The sequence below is a fragment of the Sapajus apella genome, unplaced genomic scaffold (assembly GCF_009761245.1).
Source record: "Sapajus apella isolate SASKATOON/1434 unplaced genomic scaffold, GSC_monkey_1.0 scaffold9, whole genome shotgun sequence".
In the NCBI taxonomy this organism is placed as follows: Eukaryota; Metazoa; Chordata; class Mammalia; order Primates; family Cebidae; genus Sapajus; species Sapajus apella.
The window spans coordinates 39,651,646-39,679,356 of NW_022436949.1; the positions used below are offsets into that span (position 1 = coordinate 39,651,646).

Genomic DNA, 27,711 nt, shown 5'->3' on the forward strand with positions numbered 1-27,711 from the left:
TGAATCTTGCTCTTTCCCCCAGGCTGGAGTGCAGAGTGGGATCTCAGCTCACTGCAACCTCTGCCTTTGGGTTCAAGTGATTCTCCTGCCTCAGCCTCCTGAGTAGCTGGGACTACCGGTGCTTGCCACCACACCCAGCTAATTTTTGTATTTTTAGTAGACACGGAGTTTTGCCATGTTGGCCAGGCTGGTCTTGAACTCCTGACCTCAGGTGATCTGCTCACCTACCAAAGTGCTGGGATTACAGGTGTGAGCCACTGCGTCAGGCTGGATGTCAGCTTTCAGAACTATTTCATCCTCCCTGTCAGCACCTCCTGTGGATCATTTCTTAGCCACAGCTTGGCGGGGCTAATTCCCAAACTGTTTTAGCATGCTGTTGTTGAGGGAAAGCAGAAACTAAGAGATTAGCAGAGAACAACACAAATATACACATTTGCATACACGTGTGTATTTCTGGGTTTAAGAGCATACCTGTGTCCCACAGCCGGACAAGTGGTATAATCTCGACTGACTAATGACTAAAGTTTTTCACTCCTTGGGTTCCAGAAAAATATAGATTCACACCACCCATGCCGAAACATTCATTTGAAACACATTTTTAATATGAAAGTCTCTGAGAGCATGAAAAAAGAATAGGAAAAAAGGATGTTATACAGTGCTTAATCCAATCCTGTACCTTAATCCAGTACAGAACATGTTTATCTACAAAGTGTTAACAAGACATTTCTGGGTTGAATGGGGAAAGCTTTTGCTATGTGATGTAGACTGAATTCCTAGAGAGCCTCTTGTCTGCCTTTCCCTCCTGCTGTGCTTCCCCTTATCCTTGTGTGCCATCTTACCTTTCAGTCCATTTATTTGAAGGCTTCATTTGGAGCTTTTCTCAGATATCCTTAGGGCTCCTCTTGGCTCCTTGGAGTTGGTTTCTGCCCCTTAAGAGGTCTCTCCAAGTGATCAGGCAGCATCACACAGACTTGCCTTTTGCTTTTGCAACAGCAGTGGTTTTTATCTATAAGACTGTTCTACCACTTGAGACAATCTGCCCTGCAGCAAACAGATGTTTGCATTGAGATCACCCCTCTAGATGAATAAAATCGTTCCAGAGGCTAATGCTGGCTAGGAAGGTTTTTTTTTTTTTTTTTTCTTCTTCTTGTGCACCTATGAAGCGTAACTGAGCCCTAAGCAACCACCTTTGATGTATATTTTGTGATTGGAGAAGAAGAAAGAAATCAAATAGCATTTCTTTCTGCCAAACTGTTTTTTGTACATAAAAATTTTTGCTGACTGAAGACTTTATCCAATGTGAGCTTTGCTCTCTTCGATTAAAAACAGTTCAGTTGAGATTGCTTTTTCTTATATTGTCCTTGAATTTTGTTCTCTCTGATGTTGGCTGCACATGATACTTCATCAGCAAAATGGATCACATAACATCTTCTAAATCTCCATCTTGTTTTGTTTGCTGAGAAACAATTTTCAGCCAAGCATAAAGTACTTTTTTCAAAGAGTCTAACTTCAAAAGGTAGAAGTCTACAGTCAGGGTAAAAATTAAATGAGTACCCTTATTTTTAGAGGACATTAGCTTTGCCTCAGTAACTTGGATCTCCATTTTTCATAAGACCTTAGATCAATGTACCTTAAGGTAGCAACATCTGTCATAATTGGCTGATACTTTAGCGTCTTTCAATACCAAATATTAACTTTGACTATGAGATCAGTAAACCATATAATGATTTTGAACAAGAAATAATAATAACTTGACTTTGAGGATCAGTGAAGCTAATAGGAAACTTTTGAGACAATGGCAAACTCTTAGACAACAGTGTAAGCTTGGAATCTAAGGAAATGTTTCTAGAGCCATATTCATTGGAATGTGATAATTTGGTTTCTATACTCAATCACAAATACTAATTTAAGCTTAAGAAAAACAAACCACAAGACACAGTGAGTGGGCAGTCTGGTTTGAACCATTCACTCTCAAAGTGAGCATAGCTCAATATTCAGAGTCCTCGTATCAGGAGAAGGAAAAAAAAAAGCCTAAAGAGGTGTTACCCTCAGTAGAAGAAAAAATGAAATTTTTATTCCTAAGACAAACATTTATTTCACAAGACTTTGGAGAGCAATGAGTATCAGAGAATTTTTTTTCTCTCTTTCTCTCTTTTTATAAGCACTTTGCAAATCCAGACCACACTATTGATTACTGACTATTCATTGCTGAAGGCAGTACTCTGTATTCAATAAATTAAGCTTTAATTCCTGAGTCCAACAAAATAATTGACCTCAAAAAGAAGATAAATGAATAAGCTGTCCAGAGCACATGATTAGAATCCACTTTCCAGTCTCATTATATTAGTATTTTTCAATTCAGTGATTTTCCCATTCTTTTTATCTTCGTTCACAATCTGTTATGCCTTCCACCCTGTTTCTGTATCAGCGAGGCCAAGCTAGTTTCATTCTTGGTTTCAAGATTGGAAGGTTTAACTTATGATCTTTTAATACTTTTATATTAGTAATTTAATATAGTTTTCAGTTCAGGATAAACTAGATAACTAGTATTTTTGAAGAAAGTGTGAAATGCTCTTGATTTCATAAAATCATAAGCAACATCAGCATACAGCATATAATATTTTGATAAATTTATGCTTACAATGTTGCAAATTTTGCCCTATCTGCTTCACAGTCATTTTCTTTACTGAATCCTTAAGGATTCAGAGAGATTTAATAATATTTAACTTGATTTTACATTTAGTAAAAATAAAAATAAAAAACATTTGGTGACGTGGACAAAATTACACAGTATTTATAATCCCACAGTTTTTGCTGCCGCTGTAGCAACAGAATATCTTTTTTTTTTTTTAATTATTTCATAGAAAGGAGGTAAACAAGTGAAAAGTACTTTCATTGCTGCCTTGGTCTGATTTGAAAACAAATATAAAATAGTTTTCATTATTATAGACACAATTTAATTATCAAGACAATGGTTTGATTGTATATTACCTGGAACTGAAGTGACTAAGCCAAGCACTTCTTCAGCCAACTTCTAAGAACGCACAAGTAGCTTTCATGGAAGCAATCGAGAGGTGTCCATCACTACTTCCTTTCCATATCTTAGGAAAGAATCCCCAGAGCCTCAGAAAGGAGAAGAGTCCTTTTCAGAACTTCCTATTTGGAGTTTTTGAAGAATGCAGGACTTGATTTGTCCCTGCATTTCTGAGAAGGGACATAGATTCAGGGAATAAAAGGGGACTATGAAGAGGTAAAGCAGAATCATTTTGCTCTTGGGAACTTAGATTGATAACCTCAGCAGTATTATCTTTCCTTAGCTTTTTTCCCCACCCCAATTTACAATCTCTGAATGAGATAAAACTTGAGCTTGCTCTACTCAAGCAAAGTTTTGCACAACGTCAAGTGACCTACACACACAAAGTGTGTCTTGAGGGAGCCTAGCACAAGGGCCAATGAGGCTAATGGTACCAAATGGCTTTCATTTCTGTCTTATTTTTTTGCATCCTATAAGTGATCCCAGTAACACTCAAGCACTGTCGCAAAGTGGAAGATTTCAATTATTGGTGTGCACTTTTTCATTTAGAGCCTCATAACTGGAAAGTCAAATTGTCAGTATTTTATTCAAGTTATATAACATGATGGTTTATATTAATAATGAGAATCCAAGACACTTTATGACTTTCTGACTCATTATGGCCACCTGAATTATGTTCATTATAGCTTTATTATGAAGCAAATTTAATTGCATTATGAATATCTGAACACTGCTAATTGCTATATATAGAAACTAGAAAAAGTCTAAAATATTACATTAATTTGAACATCTCGTTTATGGACTCTTCCAAATAAAAGCAACTTAATGGAATTTAGTGTTAGGACAAATTTGTAAATAAACTGAAGTAAATGTGTTTATCATTATGTAAACGACAATACTCTGCATATTATATTTGCAACATATTTTGATTTGAGTTTGTATCAAACCATAGGATTATTTAAAATTTAGCAAGAAATGATAAAAGAATTGAGCTATTGTGGAGGAGGATTATATGATAGACTCCTAATGTTAATGGGAATCATGGGGTATTCTGTTTTGAGTTGTATGAAATTATAGATGTAAGTCAAATTCCATTTAAAATGTGTTTTTTATCTGTTCATTAATACCTTAATCACAGGATATGTTTTTCTGTGAAAATGTCAATTAAAAGCAGTTGTGTTTAAGGTAAATAGATGTCTTAGGCTTTCTAGATTTCATTAATTTATTACTTCTTTCTTGTTTTATCTGCAGAATTTTTCCGAGAGCTCCTGGAGAATGCAGAAAAGTCACTAAATGATATGTTTGTACGGACCTATGGCATGTTGTACATGCAGAACTCAGAGGTCTTCCAGGACCTCTTCACAGAGCTGAAAAGGTACTACACTGGGGGTAATGTGAATCTGGAGGAAATGCTCAATGACTTTTGGGCTCGGCTCCTGGAACGAATGTTTCAGCTGATAAACCCTCAGTATCACTTCAGTGAAGACTACCTGGAATGTGTGAGCAAATACACAGACCAGCTCAAGCCATTTGGAGACGTGCCCCGGAAACTGAAGATTCAGATTACCCGCTCCTTCATTGCTGCCCGGACCTTCGTGCAGGGGCTGACTGTGGGCAGAGAAGTGGCAAACCGAGTTTCCAAGGTAATTGAAAATGTGCTGGCTTTCTAATTGGTTTTCCTCATTTACTCTGTTTTTAAAACCAATGTTTATAAAAAAAATCAAGGTAAAAATTCTTCATTGGTGATCCTTGCTCTTAGATAAATCTGCTAAATATCAAAGCATACTTCTGGCTTTCTTTTCCTTGCTTTGTGTGAGAGAAGACAAGATTTCAAGCCATTCTATGTGGTTTGAAAATTAACGTCAATATTTATCAGCAGTATAGCAGAAAAGCTTTTAGTAGCAGGGGCCCTGCAACTATGACCATTTAGTATTTCTGATCAGGGTTTTAAGGATGATAAATACTCATGAGACAGCCCATTCAGAGGTTATAATCCTCTAGGGAGTCAGGATGACACTCTTCATGGACCTGCGAGTGAAGACAAGTTATTGTTCAGGGCATCAGCACCTGGCATTTCTTCTTTTCCATCACATGTCAATGTGGCCAAATTTCTTCCTGGTAAAAGAAGAGCCCTTTGCTGACACCTGCATTACTGGATTAGGGAGGACTAATGAATACAAAGTATAGATTCTCATAGAGAATTCCTTTTGTTACTCTTTATTCTTGTGATTTCATACCATGCATTGCCTGGGGCTTATAAATAAGATAAATCACGAGTCTGCTTTTGGACGTTTCCTTGAGGATAACATCTCTAGACCTTGGATATAAGGGATAATTCTACATTGCACTATTTAAACATTGAATATTCCTATGTAGAGGATGTCTGCTTTTGTTTAAGCTCTTCTTTGATATTTATGGCACTTGTGAGATCAGTCCTACGAATAAAATGAAAGATAATTACTTAAAGTTAAAAATAATACATAACAGGAATCTAGTATTACGTCACCCAAAAAAAGTACATTTGTACAAAGATTATTCCCAAACCCTACTTTTCTATTGCAGGGCTGTGCCAAAGAGCCCCAGTATTTGTCATAGCTATTGGTCCTGTCCTGCAATGCTTCCTTTTTTTGCCACTTTGATCTCCTCAGTATTTACATTCTAGCATAAAGATTGTGTGTACTCTTAAAAATGTTTCTCTATTGCACTGTCTGCAAAATCCATAACAGCCCATTTAAAAATATTAATTTCCTAAACTTTTATTTGAGCATATGGAAAGATTATTCGTAGGAAGGAACTGAAGGAAATAATTATGAGGGGTTATTTAACAATATAAAGGGCATATAATTCTAATGTTTAAAATAATATTTTACATTGAATCTCAACAATGTTTTAGATGCCAAAGAAACTAGAGGCCCAAAAATGAATTTATAAGGAATTAGCCAGGTAGAATAGCAAGAGGAAATATGATCACCTGAAGACTGTCAGTAAAATAGGAATAAGTATGAAAAATAAATATGTGTTCATATTTTCTTAAGCAGATACATTTTGTTGTAAAATAAGTGTTAATTAATAAGTTAAACTAAATAATAGGTAAGTCACAGAGGTTGTAGGCTGAAGCTTTTGATTTTGTAGAAGGATAAAACATGTAGCCAGCCCTTGAGAAATATGGAGAAAGAAATTCAAAGTATGAATGAATATATTCCTGATTATGTATATTTATTCTACTTGAGTGTTAATAATGTTTATATGTGTGCATTATAATCTGGCAAGTTTCCAGTGAGATAAAAGAACATTTTCTAGCAAACTGTCTACAAAGCCATGAGGGAGGCTGCTGCTTGCTCTCCCTCCTGTTTTCCAGTCGTTGGCATTCACAACTGCCCAGAGATGGAGTCTCCCCTTGGTCACTCCCTGATGGTCTCAACTGAGCTCTTTGTTGACCAAAGTTTAACATGCTCTTCCTTCTGATGAAGGATGACCTTATGAGCCAACTATCAGTAGTGTATCATCTTTTGCTCTAGAAATGGTGAGAGTTATATTCTGCAACACTGTATTTTCTCTTCCACTGATCCCTTCAAAACCAACATTCATTTGTAGAACACTTGTGCTGTGGGTGTGGAATATAGTTTGTAGGTCATTTAACCATGGAAAGTTAACTGTTCCTTGCAGATATTGGCTTGTCTGACCTGAGCTTCATCATCATCCCTAATCAGCTAAAATCATAAGCCCCATCCTCACATCTGGGCACTGCCTTTTGGAGATGGGTAGAGAGTTAGGAAGAGAGAGAGAGAGACATAATAGATTGATCATTAGATAGATAGGTAGATAGATATGGTATATGGATATATAGCTTTGGTTTGAAAGAAGCTGAGTAATATTTTTGCAAATAATTTATGTCTCAAGAATTTAAGGATTTTACCAATGAACTTCTTCACCTAAGGATTACAAGATGGTCTGTAACCGACTAAACTAGCAATTTGTGGTCTACGGGTGCTATGATGATTTTCAGCATCGAAAGTATTTTTGTAATAAGAATAAAATATCACAAAGACTAAATATGTTAAGAAGAGAAGCCGGAATTGTGTTTGAGGTTTAAGCCCTTCATAAATCTGAAGACTCTTTATGGTCTATTAATTGAGTGATTTAGAGTTGGAGAAATTATGACAGAAGAGTTAGAAAACTCAAAGCAAAATTCCCATGTGGAGATCAACAGACTAGTTTATCTCCTGCATCCTGATTTGGGTGATTTTTTTCCCCCTTTCAGTTTCTCTCCACGCTTACAGTGACTTCATAATCATGAAAGACATCATTAATAGCTTCTAATTAATTGTTTTGACTGAAAAACTTACCTCTTTGGCAGAACACAGCAGTTTGACACAAATGTTTTGACATAATGTTCAGAACATTATAGGGAATTTTCTTGCCAGAAAAATGGAGGTCTAAATTGTAAGCATCAACAGACTTATTTTTAAAACTTCTGCTTGCCATCTTATAGATATAAACACTGTTTTTTTTTCTAGCCTTCAGATGGGACAAGTTTATTTTAAGGAACTATAATTCAAGGTCTGACTCTTAGAAGCACTATGTGATTCTGTAGTGAATATCTGTGGTCAGTCAGCCAGGATTCATTTTCTGTGTGAATGACCATTTAGAGCACATCAAGTATTGATGGAAGGTGGAGTATCAGGAACCTCCATGCTTTGCTGGGGGAAGTGTAAATTGATATGCTCACTTCAGATAAAAATCTAAAAATACCTGTATTGTTGAATATGAACCTATTCTAAAACTCCAATTTTCATCTGGATAAACTGTTGCACATGCATACAATTAGGCATGTAGAAGAGTGTTTGTAGCAGCATCTTTTAAAATGACATAGAAAGTAGAAACATCACCAATGGCCCATCTGCCTAAATGATGATCTCTTCACATCATGAAACTTTCCAGTGCCTAGAAAGTGCTCATTAACAAGTCACAGAAACCTCATTGTGAGAGTTAAACGTCAAATCACCCAAAATACATACATTTGCATGAAGGTCAAAAAGGTAAAACTAAGCAATACATTATTTAGGAATAAAAATATGTGTAGTAAAACTGAAGAAATTTCAAAGAATGATTAAAAAATCAAATGCTGGTTACCTCTGGAGATGCAGTTGGGAGGTGCGATGAAGGAGGGATACACAGATATTTCTAAAGTTATCAGTAACATACTGTTTCTTAAGCCAGGTGCTTTAGGGGTGTGTGTGTGTGTGTGTGTGTGTGTGTGCGTGCACGCACACGTGTGCACACACGTGTGCACATGCACATGCAAGGACGTGTGTGTGCATGCATGCATACATAAATGTATTGTGTAAGCCTTTGTTGAATGAAATAAATTAGGATGTAGAAAGACTTTACCATCGTTCATCTCTGATTCTTTTTACCTGTGTAACTACAATTGAGTTTCTGAGCTACTGTTGGTTGTTTGTGGTACTTGCTGCTGCTTATGGACCTGCTAACAAGTCAGTTTCCACATTTCATATTGTGCTAAGTGATGTCAGAAAGGCATGGAAGGCAGAGTTCTAAAATGAAGAAGGAAATAAATTTTGATAATGTGGTTGCCTTAACAAAATGCATCTAGATTATTTTTTAGCACTATCCCTTCATTAAAATACCACCCTCATCCCCTTATCTTCCACCACTAGTGAGTAGAAACATGGATACCAGCAGTCACTCTGAAGGCTTGTCAGACATTGTGAGGAAGAGAGAGGGCTTCATAAAGAGATATTAACAGATTGTCTGCTTAAACTACTCTTCAGTTATTTATTATAAAGGTGAATGTGGAAAGGACTATAGTGTCGTCACTAGTCCATCATGATGCCATTTACACTAAGAAGACATGACTTTTATATATTTTTCTTTAATAAAAGTGACTTCTGGCATGGTATCGTGTCTCATGCTTGTAATTCTAGCATTTTGGGAGGCTGAGGCAGGTAGATAGCTTGAGCTCACGATTTCAAGACACAGCCTGAGCAATGTGGTGAAATCCCATCTCTACAAAAAAATACAAAAATTAGCCAGGCATGGTGGCATGCACCTGTAGCTCCAGCTATTCTAGAGGCTGCAGTAGGAGAATGACTTGAGCCTGGGAAGTGGAGGTTGTAGTGAGCTGAGATCATGCCACTGTACTTCAGCCTAGACAACAGAATCAGACTCTGTCTCAAAAAAAAAAAAAAAAAGTGACTTCTGACCATCTGACCAGGTGTTGTGGCTCATGCCTGTAATACCAACATTTTGGGAGGCCAAGGCAGGTGGATCACCTGAGATCAGGAGTTTGAGACCAGCCTGACCAACGTAGAGAAACTCCATCTCTACTAAAAATACAGAATTAGCTGGGCATGGTGATGCATGCCTGTAATCCAAGCTATTCAGGAGGCTGAGGCAAGAGAATCGCTTTAACCTGGAAGGCAGAGGTTGTGGTGAGCCAGGATCAGGCCATTGCACTCCAGCCTGGGCAACAAGAGTGAAACTCCATCTCAAAAAAAAAAAAAAAAAAAAAAAAAAAAAGAAAAGAAAAAAAGTGACTTCTATGAGCAAAAGCTGTAAATTGTGTCAAGAGCAATCATTTCAACTTTGCAAGTCATCTCATTGATTTTTTTACAGACAAATGGGGGAGGTAGTAGAGTTGGGATCCATATAACTTGAACTATTGATGAATACTGTCATCTATCTGTCTATCCATCTATCTAGCTATCTAAAATCTTTCTTCCTGTGGGTCATGACTTTGAAAAGAAAGTCTGGCTTTTAGTCTATAGTAAGAACAGAATATTTTCATCAAGCGATACCCACCTATGTCTTCTACACAGACTGGTGTTTTTGCTTGAAGAGACTCTGAAGTGGTTCATTCCCAACTAAACAGCTTTGCATTAACAATGCATGCCTAGAAAGCAACAGACAAGTCAATTTTCAATAAATGTGGTTGATGCACTATGAATAAAAGTGTTATCACCAAATTTAATGAAATAGAGGCTGTAAAATGACTGTTTAAAGCATTTTCTGGTCACAATGGAAAACCATTCTGAATAATTTACCATGGATTCAATTTACAAGAGAAATGGTATTGTATTTAGCTGCTTGCTTTTGAGAAAGAATTGAAAATACAAATACCACCTGTTTGAGTTATCACCTGAGTTGGTTTTGTTCTTTCTGTGGTCGTTTTTGGATTGGAGTTAATTTTTGGGGAGCAATCCAGAAATGAACACAATCACAAAAAGTCCTTAGGTGAATGAAAGTTTTTTTATAGTCCATCTGTGATTAGTGTATTCACGTCTGTAACTAATGATTATTCAGCGTCGATTACTCCAGCATTGGTAAGCCTTTTGAAATTATCAATGATGCTTCTATGCTTACAACTTTTAAATCAGCATAAATAATCTATGCCATCTGTCTTATAATGATATTTTGAGCATTATATTATATATGATAAATAATTTCATGATAAAAATGTAAGAAAATGATATTGGGACTAGGAACCATAATAACAAAAATAGCTGATTAAAATAATTCATTGAAAATATATGAGTCTTACATGGTTCAGATACTGTCCTAAGCACTAGAAATTACAAGAGTATAAGGAAGTCCAGGTGTCAGTGGAAAAAAGAACATTTTCCCCTCTAGAATAGCATATGGAATGTATCACAGTAGGAATCTCCAGTAGTAAGAAAGTTCCGCTTTGATTAAAACAATTTAATTGTATTGATTTAAACAATTTAAATTTTTCTTGTTAATTTTAAGTTCTCTTGCAAAATTTATAGCCTGGGTGTATACATTTGGAAGATTGCTAAGAGGAGAGTATGAACCAAGGAAAATGAAGCTATTTACTTCCAATGAATTAAAGGCTGTTTGTGCATTCTTGTTCTTTTGTAGCTTGTGTGTTTCCAGTAACCTATGCCTCCGTTATATTACTTTATGGGAAAATTATTCCATCTATAGGAATCCCATTAAAACAAGCACCTGTCTCTCCACTGAATCTCATTTTGAAGTTTTGTTCATATTGAAAGAATTTAGGAATTCCGTAACCCTATCTAAATGTACCATGGCTAGAAAAACTTTTGGAACCACAGTTCTAACTATATTGTACCTATTGAATATAATCTTCTGACTCCTACAATCTGAGATAGGTGGTTATGATAATGCAGCCTTCATCTGACCCAAATGTTGACTCCTGTAAAAACAGAGTCATTATAGAGATTTAGCTCAGTCCTGATCAGTAAACATTTGTTCTTTGTATTTTGTATGTCAAGTACCGTTGGTTAACTTCTTGAGATACAAATACTAAGCAAGTTACAGCATTTGCAAGTAGTAATTAAGAAGAGTGAAACAGAAGCAAATAATGTCAATATATAATGAATATGTAATGAACATTTATTATGCAATAAATGCTTTGGGAACTGAGAGGAGAGGTACCTAGCTTAATCAGGTTGTCGGGGGAGGGGGGTGCAAGTAAACTTTCCTTGATCCATGTGTTAAAGGTTGCATAGGTGTTAGGCAGGTGATGAAGATGCTTAGCATAGTGAAGGATGTTTTAGCCAGAGGCAGTAACAGAGCAGAAGTGCAGAGGTGTGAAACCGAATGATGTGTCAGGGAGCTAAAAGCACCTGGTATTCTTGAGGCATAAAGTACAAAGCAATGAATTGCAGGAGACAAGGATAGAGACTAAACTGAATCCTTGGATGAAAACCATCTTTTTCAACTAATGATTTTGTCCTTGTCTATTATGCCTGTATAATTTAAAAAAAAAAAAAACTTGGATAGAAGCATTCCAATACTTCTGAGGGGCAAACATGGGCTGAGCACCTATTATGTGCAAGGCACTTCTCTGTAAGAAACAGAGGAAGGAACAATGAATGACATTGTACTTGAGGGATTCACAGTCCATCCAGAAGAGAGAGAGTATGAAAGGTCCATGTGTAGTGCAAATAATCAGGGTAATAGACATATGGATAAAATACTATATGGACCAAGAAAAATGCATGTTTTCCTTTACCTTGGGAAATGGGAGAAGGCATCTCAGAATACAGAATCAACAGATGTGGACTTAAAGAATAAATAGCATCTCATTGAGGGAGAAAAAGAGGTACAGCTTTCTTGCCAAAGGCCTAGCATGTGCAAAGGCATAAATCATGAAAGGTTATAGTTGTTGGAGATGAGACCAGGAGGCAGATTTGAACCATATCATTTGGACCTATTATTTTTAAGTTAAGAAATTTGAAGGGCATCGCATGAGGCACAGACCACCAGTCAAAAATTTTTTAAAAGACAAATATGTATAGATTATTTTTTGCTTAAGAAAGATGGGCATGGAGCTGATATACTGGCTGAAAGGAGACAGATTAATGGCAGGTGCTGGGATGGGAAGCTGTTGCAATTGACCAGACAAGGAGTGATGAGAGCTGAGTCAAAGCAGCATGGAGCAGAATGGAGATCACATCTGGAGAGACTGCAGAGACTCTCCAGCTTAGCGGCCACAGTGCATCTTTTAGGGCCCTGTCCCCAGCGCCTGGGATAGAACTTTTGGGGAACAGTTGTCTGCCTGCTGACTGATTTGAATATTACCAACATACAGATGTTTGTTGGCAAAGGAGAGTAACATTTAGCTCAAAAAAAGAGGAATCAGGATCAGATGAAACATCAGAGACTGTACACATTTAAAGAGTTTTCCGAAAATGAAGACAAATGATGGAAACCAGCAAAGCATGTCGTCCTGAACGCAAAGGGAGAGAGAATTCAAGAAATAGACTAATCAATAGCATCAACTGTGGCAGATAGTTAAGTGGAAAGGGCAGAGAAAACAGACCTTAGGATCTGGCCGTTAGGATGTTACTGATTTTAGCAAATGCAGATTGACCTGAGTAGTTTAATTGGTTGAGAAGTTAACTGGTCTTCCTACGCATTCCAGAACAGGGTGTGCAAAGCTTGGTTCATGGACTGGTGCATGTCCATAAATATGGTATTCCTGTTTTGCAATAAGATACAAAAACTGAAAGTTAAAAAAAAAAAAAAAAAAAAAAAAACTTTATAGCAATTTCACATTTCTCTGACACCACCAGTGGGACTTTTCTTGGGATGTTGAATTTACATGGTGAATCTTCTATGGTGTGAGCTGCATATTAGTTATACTCCATAGGATCGGGTATATCAGGTCATGATATATTGGTTTTTAATTCTGTTTTAATTGTGGTATATCACATTTATTGTGGTGTATCTGTTTATGTGCTGTATCACACTCTGTTTATGTGGTGTGTTATATTTATTGTGAATGTAAACTGTGTTGTATCACTTTGCACAGCAGTCACACCGTAATCACTTACACATGTACATACAAGTGATGAGGGTAGGCAAGGTATGTGATACCATGGGCCCAACTTGAAAGTTTGGAGGATATCTCTTTTATTGTCCTGTCTTCAAAGATTCAATGTTACAAAAAAATTCCCTGGTGCAATATCAGTGCACTATAAAGGTTTATGAGCCAAGATCTTGCATATGTTAAACCACCCCTGCATCCCTAGTATGAAATCTACTTGATCATGGTGGATTATCTTTTTGAAATGTTGTTGGATTCGGTTAGCTGATATTTTGTTAAGGGTTTTAGCATCTATGTTCATCAGGGATATGGATCTTTTCTTTTTTGGTTGTGTCCTTCCCTGGTTTTGGTTAGGGTGATGCTGGCTTCATAGAATAAATTATGGAGGGTTTCTTCTTTCTCTGTCTTGTGGAATAATGACAAAAGGATTGATACCAATTCTTCTTTGAATGTCTGGTAGAATTCTGCTGTGAACCTATTTTGAATCTGTTTAGTCCTGGATTTTTTGTTTTTGTTGGTAATTTTTAAATTACCCTTTCAATCTCACTGCTTGTTATTGAAGCTGGTTTCTTCGAAAAGTTAAATAAAATTGATAGACCATTAGCAAGATCAAGAAAAGACGAGAGAAAATCCACATAACCTCATTAAGAAATGAAACAGGAGCTATTACAGCTGACATCAATGAAATACAAAAGATCATTCAAGGCTACTATGAACACCTTTACACACATTAAACTAGAAAACCAAGAAGAGATGGACACAGTCCTGGAAAAATACAACCCTCTTAGCTTAAATCAGGAAGAATTAGGTACCCTAAACAGGTCATGATATATTGGGATAAATCAATCAACCAAGGATTGTTCAGATAATTTGAACTCCAAACAGGTAATTTGAAATGTACTATTCTAGAATAATAATAATAAATGTACTATTCTAGAAAAATGTATATTCTATAATAATGCTAAAAACAGAAAACTAATGAACATATTTTGATTGATTTTGTCAATATGTTTGGGTTTTATCTTTCCTGTGTTCAGCTCCTATTTTTGTAACTTCCTACCCTAGAAGTCTTTCCCTAGGGTATATTCTGGGTGTTTACAACCATAATGAGCTTTCAGAAAACCCATTTTGACTAGCATGTCTACTGTTTGCCTATCCCCCTCAAATGTGAAGACTTCCCTGGAGCCAGGGAAAATTTGTGCTACAAACAGACGAGACAGCTTTGTTACTAATAGGGAACATCCACTGGTGAAATATGCCAATTAAGGTACAGCACAAATAAAAAAGACCCAAGGATAAAATCCCAGTGCTATCACTCAGAGAATGCTGCTTATAAAACAGCTTTATGAAAAAAAACCAAACCTGACAGTTTATCCCAGCCTCAATGCTGCCCGTTTTTGGACATTTATCTCTGAATGCAGTTATGCTCTTCCTACTAGAAGGTTCTGTGAAACAAGGTGTGCACAGCAGTCACACTGTAATCACTTACACATGTACAAGTGAGGAGGGTAGGCAAGGTGTGAGATACCATGGGCCCAACTTGGAAGTTTGAAGGATTTCTCTTTTATTTTCCCATCTTCAGAGATTCAATGTTACAAGGACATTCCCTGGTGCAATATCAGTGCACTATAGAGGTTTATGAGCCAAGATACACATCAAAAAGAATTTTAATAAAGCTTTACAGATATATTGCCTTAATAGTGCTGACATAGTGAAGCGGGACTTATGTAGGGAGTATGATATCCTAGCATTTTTAAAAATGAGATATTAAGTCATACAGATATTTGTAAGAAAGAGGGAGGCATATTATTGCATTTTGTAGATTTCCTTCATTGTTTTCTTTGTCATTGCAAGCAAGGGTCATTCCCTTGCATGTGTTTGCATTATACCTCTTCGTCTCGATGAGTGATATTCAGCACAAACACAATGGTTCAGTCCCAGATACTTAGAATGTAGTGATCATACAACACAGTGTTGAAACTCTACGTTTTTTGTGTCTAAATCAGATTACCAAAAGTGAAAATGGACAGTTCAGAGTGTCAGTAATAGGATAATGGTGACTCTGAGATTCAGATGTAAGTAAAACTGTAGCTGAAATCAATAGATACTGCAAGTTAACATCAGGTGGCACTTAAGTGGCTTGAATAGACAGAATTTTTTAATTCATTTTTGCCCTTGCAGGAACATGCTGTATGTGAAAAACACCCCTGTTGTATTTAATACTAAACAGTGAACAGTGGATTTTCTATGGAATGCTAAACTTTTCAGATCATAGTATCTGAAGAAGTGAGGAAAATCAACTTTTCTATGTTAATTTTGTGTAGAATTTTGGCAATCAAAAAGTACATTCATTGAATATTTTAAACTTCCATAAATATATTGATTATGGAAACATTATGCATACTATTTTTATAGTAGGTACAAATATGAGTCTCTTCATACAGAAATATATTCATTTATAAATAATGGGTGTTAAAATTTTCATTTGCTCTTTACTTTCTAAAAACACATTCTCTTACTAAAAACGTACCAAGACATAAGGCAACATTTATATCATTGTTTTTTAATGAAAATGGACAATGTGTAGTAAGAAGTATCCAATTCTACAGTGCTTTAAAAGTTAGCAGAGAACCAGGCACTTTGCAGAAGTCTTTGTTCTTTCTATCTTAGAATGTTATTGAACAAATTAGAGGCTAGGCCAAGGAGAATTCAACTGTGCTTGCAATAAGGCATTTTATTGGAAAGACAGACCTTGTGATATTCTACTGCATTGGTAGAGAGAAGATAACTGTATAAAATATTTATGCCCCATTTTCCATAAAATATCAGAAATATCTGTTTTGGAATGCAGAAAAAAAGTACCCTGACATTTTTGGCTAGGACGGAAGATAGAATCCAGATTGAAAGGGCTTTTTATTTGTGCAGATTTTTGTTTTAAGTGTTAAAGTGATAGTGCTTTCCCAGGAATAGTCTGTTATGCTAAATGTTTAACAAAGTATAAAACCTTTTACTCCCAACTGTTCCAAGACTTCCCTCTTCATTGCTTGTGTTTGTCACTTGGATTGTGACTGTGGGGTAGAGAGCTGGAGAAATGAGATAATATTTTGAATCACCCATGCCAAATGGACATTTATTTCCTTCAAATTACTGAGAAAATGTAAATTGTTGCTCCAGCTTAAATCACCAGGATATTTATTTTTTTGTTGATGGTAAGAAAAATAATTTTATGTATCCTCACACAATTTTTCTGATCCTAAAATCAATATGGATGTTCACTGAATTTTTTTGAAGATGCAGAAAAGTACAAAGAGGAAAAAATAATTCTAAATTCTCCATACCCAGAGATAATGAAATGTCAAAAGTGTGTATTTCTAGTGTATCTCTAATATAATTTTATATTGTCAAATTATGTAAGGGTTTGATACTGCTCTACTTTTATTATTTTTACATCATATACATTTCTTTTTTTTTAAGTACTCCTATTTCTTAAAAATTTTATTTCACAACCTAAGAGATTTGTTTACTGCCAATATATCTGGGTATCATCTACAAAAAAATAATTCCCTAAACAGAAAATAGTTGGCTTGCATTTTTTTTGGCATGTGTGGGTGTACATGTGTGTGGCATGCTTAGTCTGACTCTCATTTTTCACTCTGAATTCCAAGGTACATGAGAGCTCTGTGGCTCTCTTATCATGTATTTAACTGCTGGCATTTACTGATTGGTTTATATATCCTCCATATAGTTCTTAACTTAGAAACAGTTTTCGTTTGAAAGGGGAAAAAAAAAAGATGGATATACAAAGGGGAGATAAGGAGTGAGACTGACAGAAAAATGTTTAGTGGACATCCATGAACAGTACTTTCCACTGGGCCCCAAATCTGAATCTGTGTCAGATTGCAAACGGGCGGACCTTGGTCCAAACTGACCCACACACATATATTTTTTTTTTGGCATGAACTCTTTAAGATTTCAAGTAATGTTTTTAAATTGGGAGGATTGACATAAACTGTGGATTTCTACAGTTTCTTGGAAGATACAACCCTGAGCATGCAATTACATAGCAAAGATCAGCTGGAGTTAATTAATGTTTAGACTGAGCTTGTTTTTGCCTTAGCATCTGTGTTCAGATTAATGCAGGTCTGATCACTCCTGGAGTTGGCCTGATCCGAATTCAGTGTTAGTTGCTATTTAGCTCAGTGCTTAACTCTTTTGTCAATAATAAATATATATTTTTCGGTACCTATTTTTTTAGCCAGAAGTGGAAAAGTGTAATCCAAATAAGTTATGTGTAAAGAAAAATAATGCTAGAAAAATAATGCTTTTTTGTTATGTTTTGGAAGTACACAATATTCTAAATATTCAATATACAAATAGCATCTGTGGTTAAAGAACATGCGCAGTGAACTTCACTCACAGTTATTGTTTGTATCCCTAGCCTGTGAACTTGCAAATTCTTTAAGCTTTTTTTTTTTCTTTTTAGATGAAGTCTTGCTCTGTTGCCAGGCTGGAGTACAGTGGTATGATCTCGGCTCACTGTAACCTCTGCCTCCCAGGTTCAAGCGATTCCCCTGCCTCAGCCTCCTGAGTAGCTGGGGCTACAGGTGCATGCCACCACACATGGTTAATTTTTTATATTTTAGTAGAGACAGGGTTTCACCATGTTGCCCAGGATGGTCTTAATCTACTGACCTTGTGATCTGCCTGTCTTGGCCTCCCACAGTGCTGGGATTACAGGTGTGAGCCATCACAACCATACTTTCTTTAAGGTTTATATTGGCCTTCATTTGAGGTAAACACTATTTCTTCATAAAATAAAAGCAAACCAGTAGCTAAGAAAAAAAATTACTATTCCTGGTGTTGGGACCAGGGAAAAATCCTCCCTTCCATTAATGCCCTCAAGAACATCCTCATACTATATACAACTAGACAGTGAAGCTAAAATGTACCAAAATCTATAGCAAGCACAGGTTTAGAATTTTTCCTGTTAATGTCATTGTAACATCATCCCCATTTTGAAAATTATCTTCCTGTTCAATATAATGCAAGCTAAGAAATGAGTACTCTTAAGTTAAATCTATGAGATAGGTATGGTTATCATTCCCCTTATGAGTTAGGAAACCTAAAGCAGAATGACACAGAGTCTATGCTGTAATATTCTACACTGCTTCATACACAGTTGAATTTTTGGTCTTTAAATACAGCCACCTAATATGAAGCTCCTTGGTCTATGGCAGTGCCATTTCATAGGAAGATGATGTAACCCACATATATAATTCAAAATTTTCAGGCCAGACACCGTGGCTCACTCCTCTAATCCCAGCACTTTTGAAGGCTGAGGCAGGTGGATCACCTGAGGTCAGGAGTTCAAGACCAGCCTAGCCAACATGGTGAAATCCTATCTCTACTAAAAGTACAAAAAAAATAGCCAGGCATGGTGGCTGGTACCTGTAATCTCAGCTACTTGGGAGGCTGAGGCAGAAGAATCACTTGAACCACAGAGACAGAGGTTGCAGTGAGCTGATACTGTGCCATTGCATTCCAGCCTGGGTAACAAGATTGAAACTCTATCTCAAAGAAAAGGAAAAAAAAAAAAATATATATATATATATAAAATTCAAAATTTTCTATAAGTACATTAAAGTAGAAAGAAACTGCTGAAATTAATTTTAATTATATATTTTATTTAACCCAACAAACCCAAAGCATTGTCTTGTAAATTTGTAGTGAATAGGAAAATAATCAATGTAAATTTTTTTTTTTTTTACTAAGGCCTCAAATTTTGGTGTGTATTTTGTGCTTATAACACATCTTGGGTTGGGCTAGCCACATTTCACGTGCTAAAGAACAGCTTGTGGCTACAGCTAAGGAATTAGTGTGGAGATAAACTTTTAATACATTATTCTCCTCTTTGAGATAAGAAAGTTCAAAATATCTCCCTAGGAAGCCTCAACTCATGGGGATGATTATTCATACACTTTCTGTGGTCACAAGGAAAATAGAGAAATATTCTGTCTTTTCATAATGCATTGTTGTCTCTGATTAGAACTCTAACATAAACAACATAGACACTTTATTGAGGATTTGTTCTTGTCATTGCCTCAAAGGCCCTACAGTGCTGCTGGTGTCCCTTAAGCATAATGGCCATGGGGAAGGTTGTAAGTCATCATGGATGAACTACTCTGTGATTTTCAATCTGCTCTGGGGAAGTGGAGGAGACTAATTAATACGGGAGCTGGCAAGTGTCTGTGGATGTTAGCATCAGCAGTAAACAAAATAAATAAATGCCCAATTATCATGAGAAGGGGTTCTCTGAGATGTTTAGCTCTTTAAAAATAGAAATAATAATCATAAAGCTGTCCGAGCACTGGGCTAAATGACTCAAAACCACAGGACTCATTTGTATTCAAATACATTTGAGGGTATTTCACAATCTTTGGGTAAAAAAGGTTCTTTTCAGGTAACAGCCCTGAAGCATTAGTTCTCCTTGATTTGTCATTAAACATTTTAGCATATAACTTTAAAAAAAAATAAAAAATTACAATTTTAGTGAATTACTACTTGGGTGCATAAAGTGATACACTATGTTAACCAAATTGACATTCATTATCCCAAAATGCCTGTCACCATCAGGAAAGAACTTCTCATGAGATGGATTGTATTTAATAATTCCTATTAATTTATAAGTATGAAATTGATACTTTCATTGCCATGCTGCAAATTGTGATTTTTAATTGGGTTTCCTTTTGTAATATAGAGAATCAGATCAACCTGGCAGAAGTATATGGCTCTGTGTCAGCAACCGTGTTCTGAATACACACAAGTTTCTTCTGGGCTCAAAGTATCATGGTGCTGAAGAGCTGACTTTAGGCTTATTTTATAATTCTATTCATTAAATTGATTTAGAATATGTAAACTGATTTATTGTGAGATTTAAAGTCCTTTCCCTCAAGAGAGCCCAGAATATTAGTTTAGCAGTTTTTTGAACACAACATTGACTCAATTTCAGAGGCCAGTCAATTTAATGTCAGCATCCCATAATCTTAGCTACACAGTGTCATTTTCTCTTTACTTTTTACTTCTGAGTCAAAAATGTTTTTGAGAGATTGCAAGTATGTCAGAATATTTCCAACAGTGAGAAACTTTGTGGATAATTTCTGTCTGCAGCCTCAAATTTTTACTTTGTCTTTATTCTAGTATCTATTGTTTACACTTTCTCTTGGGTACTCAGAAACCCTACAAACTAATCTATTAAAAATTGAGTTTAGAAATTTCAAGGAACACAATCACTTCGTAAGGTTCTTTTGTGTTGCTTTCTTTCTGTGTCACCTCCTGTCTATATTTCTCCCTTTCCCATGCGTTGGTTTCTGCTAAAAGCTACATTTTGATCACCCCAAGAATAGGTTGTTGCCACCTCAAGGTAACTTTCCTAGTCATTAGACTCTGTACCTTCTTTTGGGCATCCTAAAAATATCTTTCTTAAATACCACTTTGATTAGGTTACTGTCCTGTTTATAAGTCCTGACAGTACTTATCAATTACCTTGTAAAAATCTGGAGTGTTTACTAAGTGCTTGGCTCTCTGCTAGGCGTGGACTTGAAATGTCATATTCCTATCCTCAAGAGGTTGACAAGTCTGAAGTTGGCAGCCTTGCCTTCAAGTCTTCCATCTCTCACCCACCTTGCTGCGTGGTATCATTAATCCCAACTCATTAGCCAATTTCTCAAGCCAATCTGTCTTGCCCACTGCCCCCCTCCCTCACAGCCTATGTAAGATTTTGTGAGAGTTTCTCTGCCATTTTCCTTACCCATTGTGCTTTTCTCTCCCCTTTCTTTCAAACCCAGCTCACTTACCTTTCTCGAAACTTGTTAAAATCCACTCACCACCACATCTAGTGTATCCAGGAAGCTCCTGACAGATGAACCAGTCTTTTACTCAATCTCTTTTCAGAACCCCTGTGTTAAGATTTTGGCATGTTTGTTGCCTCAAAGTTTTCACATTGTCCCATTCAGTGGGCCTCCCCAACCTGAAGTTTGTAAACTAGTACACAAGGAAGGAACATGTCTTCCATCCTTAACATTCCTCAGAGCAAGAACTATTGTAATTTGGATATGGCAGACGTTGAATACATGTTATTACTTCTATTATATTGCTTTTTTCTTTTTTTCAGTCTTACCATGATTGGGATGAAGGGGAGTAATACTCATATGTGTTATAACATCTTCCACTTTATTGTAAATAGTGCCCTAAATATCTGATGATTTTGGAAAAGGATGTAAAATAGGTCTTTCTAAAATCCTATTTTCTCACAAAAGAGATAAAATTAAATACTAATTATATGTGGTTACCCAACAGAGTGGTAGCTCCTTTTTTAGGTTTTGTTTGGAACATCCAGCTTGAAAGACACTGTAGATGAACGAAAATGAATGACTGAATATAGGCTGAGACGGTACATCTTCCTCTAGCTCATCTAGATACAGTTGCAGCTTGAGATCTGCTGAAGAGTGATGAATCCTAGGACTCAGACTTCCAAAACACCTATATCAATACTGTCTACCTAAACATAGATAAAGATGTCTATACTGTTTCCATAGTTAATGGAACAACTTTTCTTTTCCTCAGATTTTCCCTTCATGCCTTAGAATTCAGCTCATCTGTCTAGAGGCTTATTGACGTATTTATTACAATTTAGTTGGGTAAATTATTAGTGGGGGGAAGTGGATAGCAGTGGTTTCATAGTCTTCACACATGACCATTGTACATTTCCCTAGGTGTCGGTGAATAGAGCAGAAAAATGTACCAAAATGCTGAAATGATGGGAACATTTTTGCAGTGAATTATTAGAATTATTAAGGAGAAAGGAAAGAAAGAAAGGGAGAAGCAACTAGTCTTTTGTAAAGTGCTCACATTGCACATTTACAATTAAGCTGTTCTGATTTCTGTAATTAAAATAATTTCCTCTGAGAGGTCTTAATCGTTCATACCCATGAGTAAAAAAAAAAGGCCGTTGTCATGAATGAACGATTAAAAGGAAGATCTTATTCAGATGCATTAGTTCCTATGAGAAATCTTTGAAAACAAACCATGCATGAGAAAGACAATCAGTAGGTTTGGCCAGGGTAATTTTGGCAATCGGTAGAATACACCAGTGCATGTGTTAATTCATCCCTTCATTCAGCAGCATTTATTGAACACCACCTCTTTGGCAGGTACAGTGGGTGCAGTGGTAAATAACACATAGCACAGCCTTAGAATTCCCATTCTAAAGTGGATCGCAGACAAATGAATAGTACGGGTCAATGAGGGCTAAGGCAGTATTCATGAGTCATAATAACTTGGGTGACCATTGGTAGAAGCTTAACCTATGTGGACCCTTTGGCCTTAGAACATTTTATTTTGCCAGTTACAGATTTTATATCAACAGGAGCATAGATTCTAATCAAGATATGAAAATTTGCTGTTTAATTATTGAGAAAATAAAACTCCATAAACAACTAAATATTTATTGACTAGTCACTAAGTATATGCAACTACTGCTGGGAATAGTAAATTGTGTGTAATTATATATGTATATAATATAAATATATGCTATATTGTGACCATAATATGAAAATAACAGGAGAAAATGTGAATAGAGGAGAAGAACATTGATGTAATCCAGAGCTCATTAGACCAGAAATAGTAGCTATCTGGTAATGAGTTCTTAGTTTGACCCTAATTTGTTGTCTGAATAACTTCATTTCTCTGCCCTTTGGTGAAGTGCGGAGACTAGACCACATGAAATGCTTACTGGGAATGAAATTCCCAATGCGGCGGTTATTGAGATCTTAGACGTATGACTGAGAAACTGAAGTATAGATTGAGGACTGCACCTCTGAGCATGTAGATCTGCCTGGGAAAGGGTTGGCCAGGTAATGTACTAACAGTTCATTTGAAAGTTACAGGCTGTACTTCATTGTATGTGTCTTTAAATATGGCTTGGGGATCTATATAGCTACTTCTGATTGTTGTCCTTGTAATTGGAATTAATTCTAATTTTGGGGTAACACAGCTTTTATAACAGGATTTTTTTTTTTTTTTTTTTTTTGAAATCACTTCAAATTCCAAAGACAGTGTGGAGCAGCAGCTAGGTACCTGTATGCTTAATGGGTTTCCATGGGCCTCCTAGAATTCAACCTGTTTTGCTGGCAGAGGCAAATATCTACAACTACTATACTATGTTTTTGTACATAATTCATAATTTTAATTTTGGCACTGAAGAGGTATTTGGTGTTAAATACACATTACTGCCAGAGATAATTGATGTCCTCCTAAAGAAATGGCGTCTACTGAGTCTCACATTTGATTGGCATATGTATCCTAGAAAAGTTGGCATAGCACTTTGTTAGAGGGCACAGTGCCATCTAACAGTCAGAGGGGAATATAGGCTGAAAAGTGATCACAAATGAAGTCAGCTAGGAGTGTTCAGGAATGAAGATTTGGCTCACTGCAGTAGAGGGGAATAAGTACTCTTATGAAAATCTTCTTTTATGAAAGTTTCCACTGACTATAACCTTTAGATATATTTCAGGAAGATTGGAAGGCTCTTTTGCTAACTTGGAAGAATGATGTTTAAAATTTAATTGTATAATAAAGTTGAAAAACAGCATTATGTTTGTATTTACTCTAGAGTTTGTTAAATCAATATGCAGGTGAGTCTAGCATATCAAATCGCACAGTCAACAGGCTTTTGTGTACTAAGTAAAATGAGGAGAGGATTACATCCTTCTGCCACTTGTTACCTGGTAAAATTCCCTAGTTATTGAGCTTCTGTTATCTCTTCTTCAAAGTGGGGATAATAGGAAGCGGGGATGATGTACTTACCTGAGGTTTTTATGGTAGTTACATGAGACAAAAACATGATAAAAGTGTTTGGTAAGCAATAGCAGATCCCTAAGATTAAGAATATTATATGATATCGAAGTTTTACATAGAAGTGAAAAAAGCAAAATATATTCCAAAGCGGTTGACAACGAAAACCTATGACAGCAATATCAATTTTAAACACTGATATATTTTGTATTATAAATATGATGATTCTAATTATGGGATACTATATTGGTTCTGAGGAATAGGTTCTCTTTATATCTACTCTAGTCTCATGTTACACTGCAGTAGGCATTGGCAAACAAACACACATGGAAGTCATCTCAGTTTTTGTTATTTTCTAAAGTTTTTATGTATATGCACAATGCTTTTGGGGAAACACATACTTTGTAAGCTGCATATATGGTACACATGGGGCTGAATCAATCAAATTCAGCAGACACGACAGTCCTATTCTGTTCTTTTATTCTCTCCGAACTATCTTTAAGGCTACAGTCAACAAAAAGATTTTTATTGTAGACAATCAATTAAAGCTGAAATAAGCACTCCAAATCATTTCATGATTTCTATTGGGAATTTTTAGGACTTAGTACGTGATGGTACAATATGTCCAAAATAAATACTACCAGCTCTTCCTAAAGTAGAGTGCTACAGGATAAAGTTAAAAGAACAAACTTTCTGATTGATGATCTCTCTCTCTCTTTCGCTTTAATTAATAGCTGAAAACCACCGAAAAGAGACTTTTTCCCCACACTCTCAATTCTTGTACACATGGTTTCATTATTGATTGTACATGAGAATTGACTGTGCTTCTGTTACTTGAACTTTTATAACTCTCTGAGTGTTGACTTCAAAATTACATTTCTTCTCTCTTGGATCTCCTGAATGGCTATGATCCAGTTTCCAATCTAGATGGACATTCCGCCCTCTCTCTTATTGGCTAATATTATTCCCAAAAGGAAACTGTCTTTTGTGCTTATTAAAGTTTATTTTAAAATTTATGTTCTTCATCTTAGTATTTCATCAGTATTTTAATGGCAACACATATATCAATTTCAAGGGGATAAAATGGTAATTAAAAACCCAGTTGAAAAAATAATTACAAATATTTCTGGAGAAATACAGAAGAAATGTTATGAACATTGTTCTATTTTTACTGTTTCCTCTTTTGACATTGTCATTAATAATGAAAATAAGTCTTATTTAGAAACCAAAACATGGTCAAGCAATACCGTAATTAAACGGTGGAGATAATTTTAAAAATTCAGCCAGGCTCCTAGAGTGTAATTCAAATAGGTTGTGTAACATATATTTGTCTTTCCCTGCTTCTTGCCTACATGTAATCTTTTCTTCTTGGTACACTGCATTGATGTGAACAAGATCTCAGCACCACTATGGTAAAGGAACCATTGGATTTATAAATAAGGTAGAACAATCAGTTTATTATCATTTTACCATTATCCACAACAATTTCATTACTTTTCAAAAACTCAGTAGAGGTTAAAGTGTATAACTGACTCACTGAGTAAAGCTTATAAAATCATTTGCGAGTCTTTAATCAAGTTTGTTTTTTTTGTTTTTTGTTTTTTTGAGACGGAGTCTCCTACATTCGCCCTGGCTGTAGTGCAGTGGTGTGATCTTGGCTCACTGCAATCTCTGCCTCCTGGGTTCAATCAATTCTCCTGCCTCAACCCCCTGAGTAGCTGGGACTACAGGCATGTGCCACCACACCCGGCTAATTTTTTTGTATTTTTAGTAGAGATGAGGTTTCACTATGTTGGCCAGGATGGTCTTGATCTCCTGACCTCGTGATCCACCCACCTTGGCCTCCCAAAGTGCTGGGATTACAGGTATGAGCCACCATGCCCAGCCTATCAAATTATTACATTCAGGGTAAATTGTTTTAATAGACCATTCTGTAAAATTACTATAGTTTCACTCCTAAAACCTTCAATTGAGATGGAATTAAAAATATATGAATTTTAAAATTTTACTATATTTAACACCTGTACACAATTCATCTCTTATCATTGTGTTAGTCAATCCCTTTCCACTTACATGGTAGCAATAGCTGTATCTTTATGAAGTAGCATAGTTGATCAAACTCAAAGTGCCTTCCCCAGATAACGATACACATTCATGTGTTTTCTGAATTTCTTTACTGACACTCCAGAAAGAAAGACAAATTTATTTTTATAATTTTATTTTCTAATATTCAAGTTATTGTTGTCCTTATGGGAACATAGTGTTCATATGAACACTATTAAGATTCACAAAACTACTCAAATCAGTGAAACACAGGAACACGTTCACAGGTACAAGATAAAATGACTGTAACTATTCTTGGATGTCAGAATTGCTTTAGTCTTTTCCATAAATCATGGTGGGAGTATCATTATCATAAGTGATTAATGACACTTCATGTCATGGATCTGATTACAACCACAAAACAAATAAAAAAAAGAAGAAATCACTCATGAATGCCTTCTATGCAAAGGTTGGGATGTTTCTTTCAAATTACTATAATTTGATTATCAGTGAGTCTATTAACAATTCTTTGAAACCCACAGAGACCTAACAGAAATGCTCTGATGATATCTCTTTCATAAGCATTGAGTGAGCACTTTGGGGCACACCAATCATCTTTTTTTTCTTCATCCCATTTCTTATTTGGAAATCTCTGAATCTCTGTTTATTGATCCATGGAACCTTATATTGAAAAACTATTTTTTTCACAATAGTTGTATTTGGTTTATTTAATGTTAACCTTAAATCTCATAATTCTGTGAAAATGTTAGGGTTTTTTGCCTCAAAACTCTGCTTTTTAGTTCTCTGTTCTCAAATCACTATTTCTTCTTTATAGAATTATATTTTCATTTGGATTATATTGTTAAATTTTCACTGGTAATCCAATGAAATCACAAGTAAAGATTTTCTTTGAAATACATGTTAAAATTATTTTAATACAAAAATGCTTTATATAGTTGAGATATTTTCTGATATTTAAGAAGCATCTACATACATGGAATAGCATGTTTTAATTATAAACTACAGAGTATTCTTATCCATTAACCAACTAACTAATCCATTAATATATTCTGCTTGATAACACATTATTTATAGCAGTTTTGCTATTTTTAGAAATTTACAACAATGAAGTTACTTTCATTGAATAGTCTATCCTTAAGATATCTAGTCTACTTTCCCACCTAAAAGAATCTAAGTACGATGTTTTAAAAGAATAGATATTCTTTTTCAGAGCAGCTTTAGGTCCGTAGCAAAACTGACTGGAAGGTACAGAGATGTGGCCTATAACCTCCACCTTCCTGCCCGCCACCTCATGCACAGCCTCCCCTGGTATCAATGTCCCCACCCACCAGAAGGGCACATGTGTTACTACTGAGGAACCTCACTGACACATCATTATCAACAAAGGACCATAGTTTACATTAGGTTCACTCTTGGTGCTGTACAT

General features: G+C 35.8%; 1 protein-coding gene across 1 annotated transcript in view; it reads left to right on the top strand.

Annotated features, from left to right (window-relative positions):
* Positions 1–27,711, top strand: part of GPC6 (glypican 6) — a 1,186,177-nt gene that overhangs the window by 606,671 nt on the left and 551,795 nt on the right. Inside the window, exon 3 of the mRNA XM_032277284.1 lies at positions 4,286–4,677. Coding sequence (XP_032133175.1) covers positions 4,286–4,677 — 392 coding nt within the window. The remainder of the gene's footprint in view (positions 1–4,285; positions 4,678–27,711) is intronic.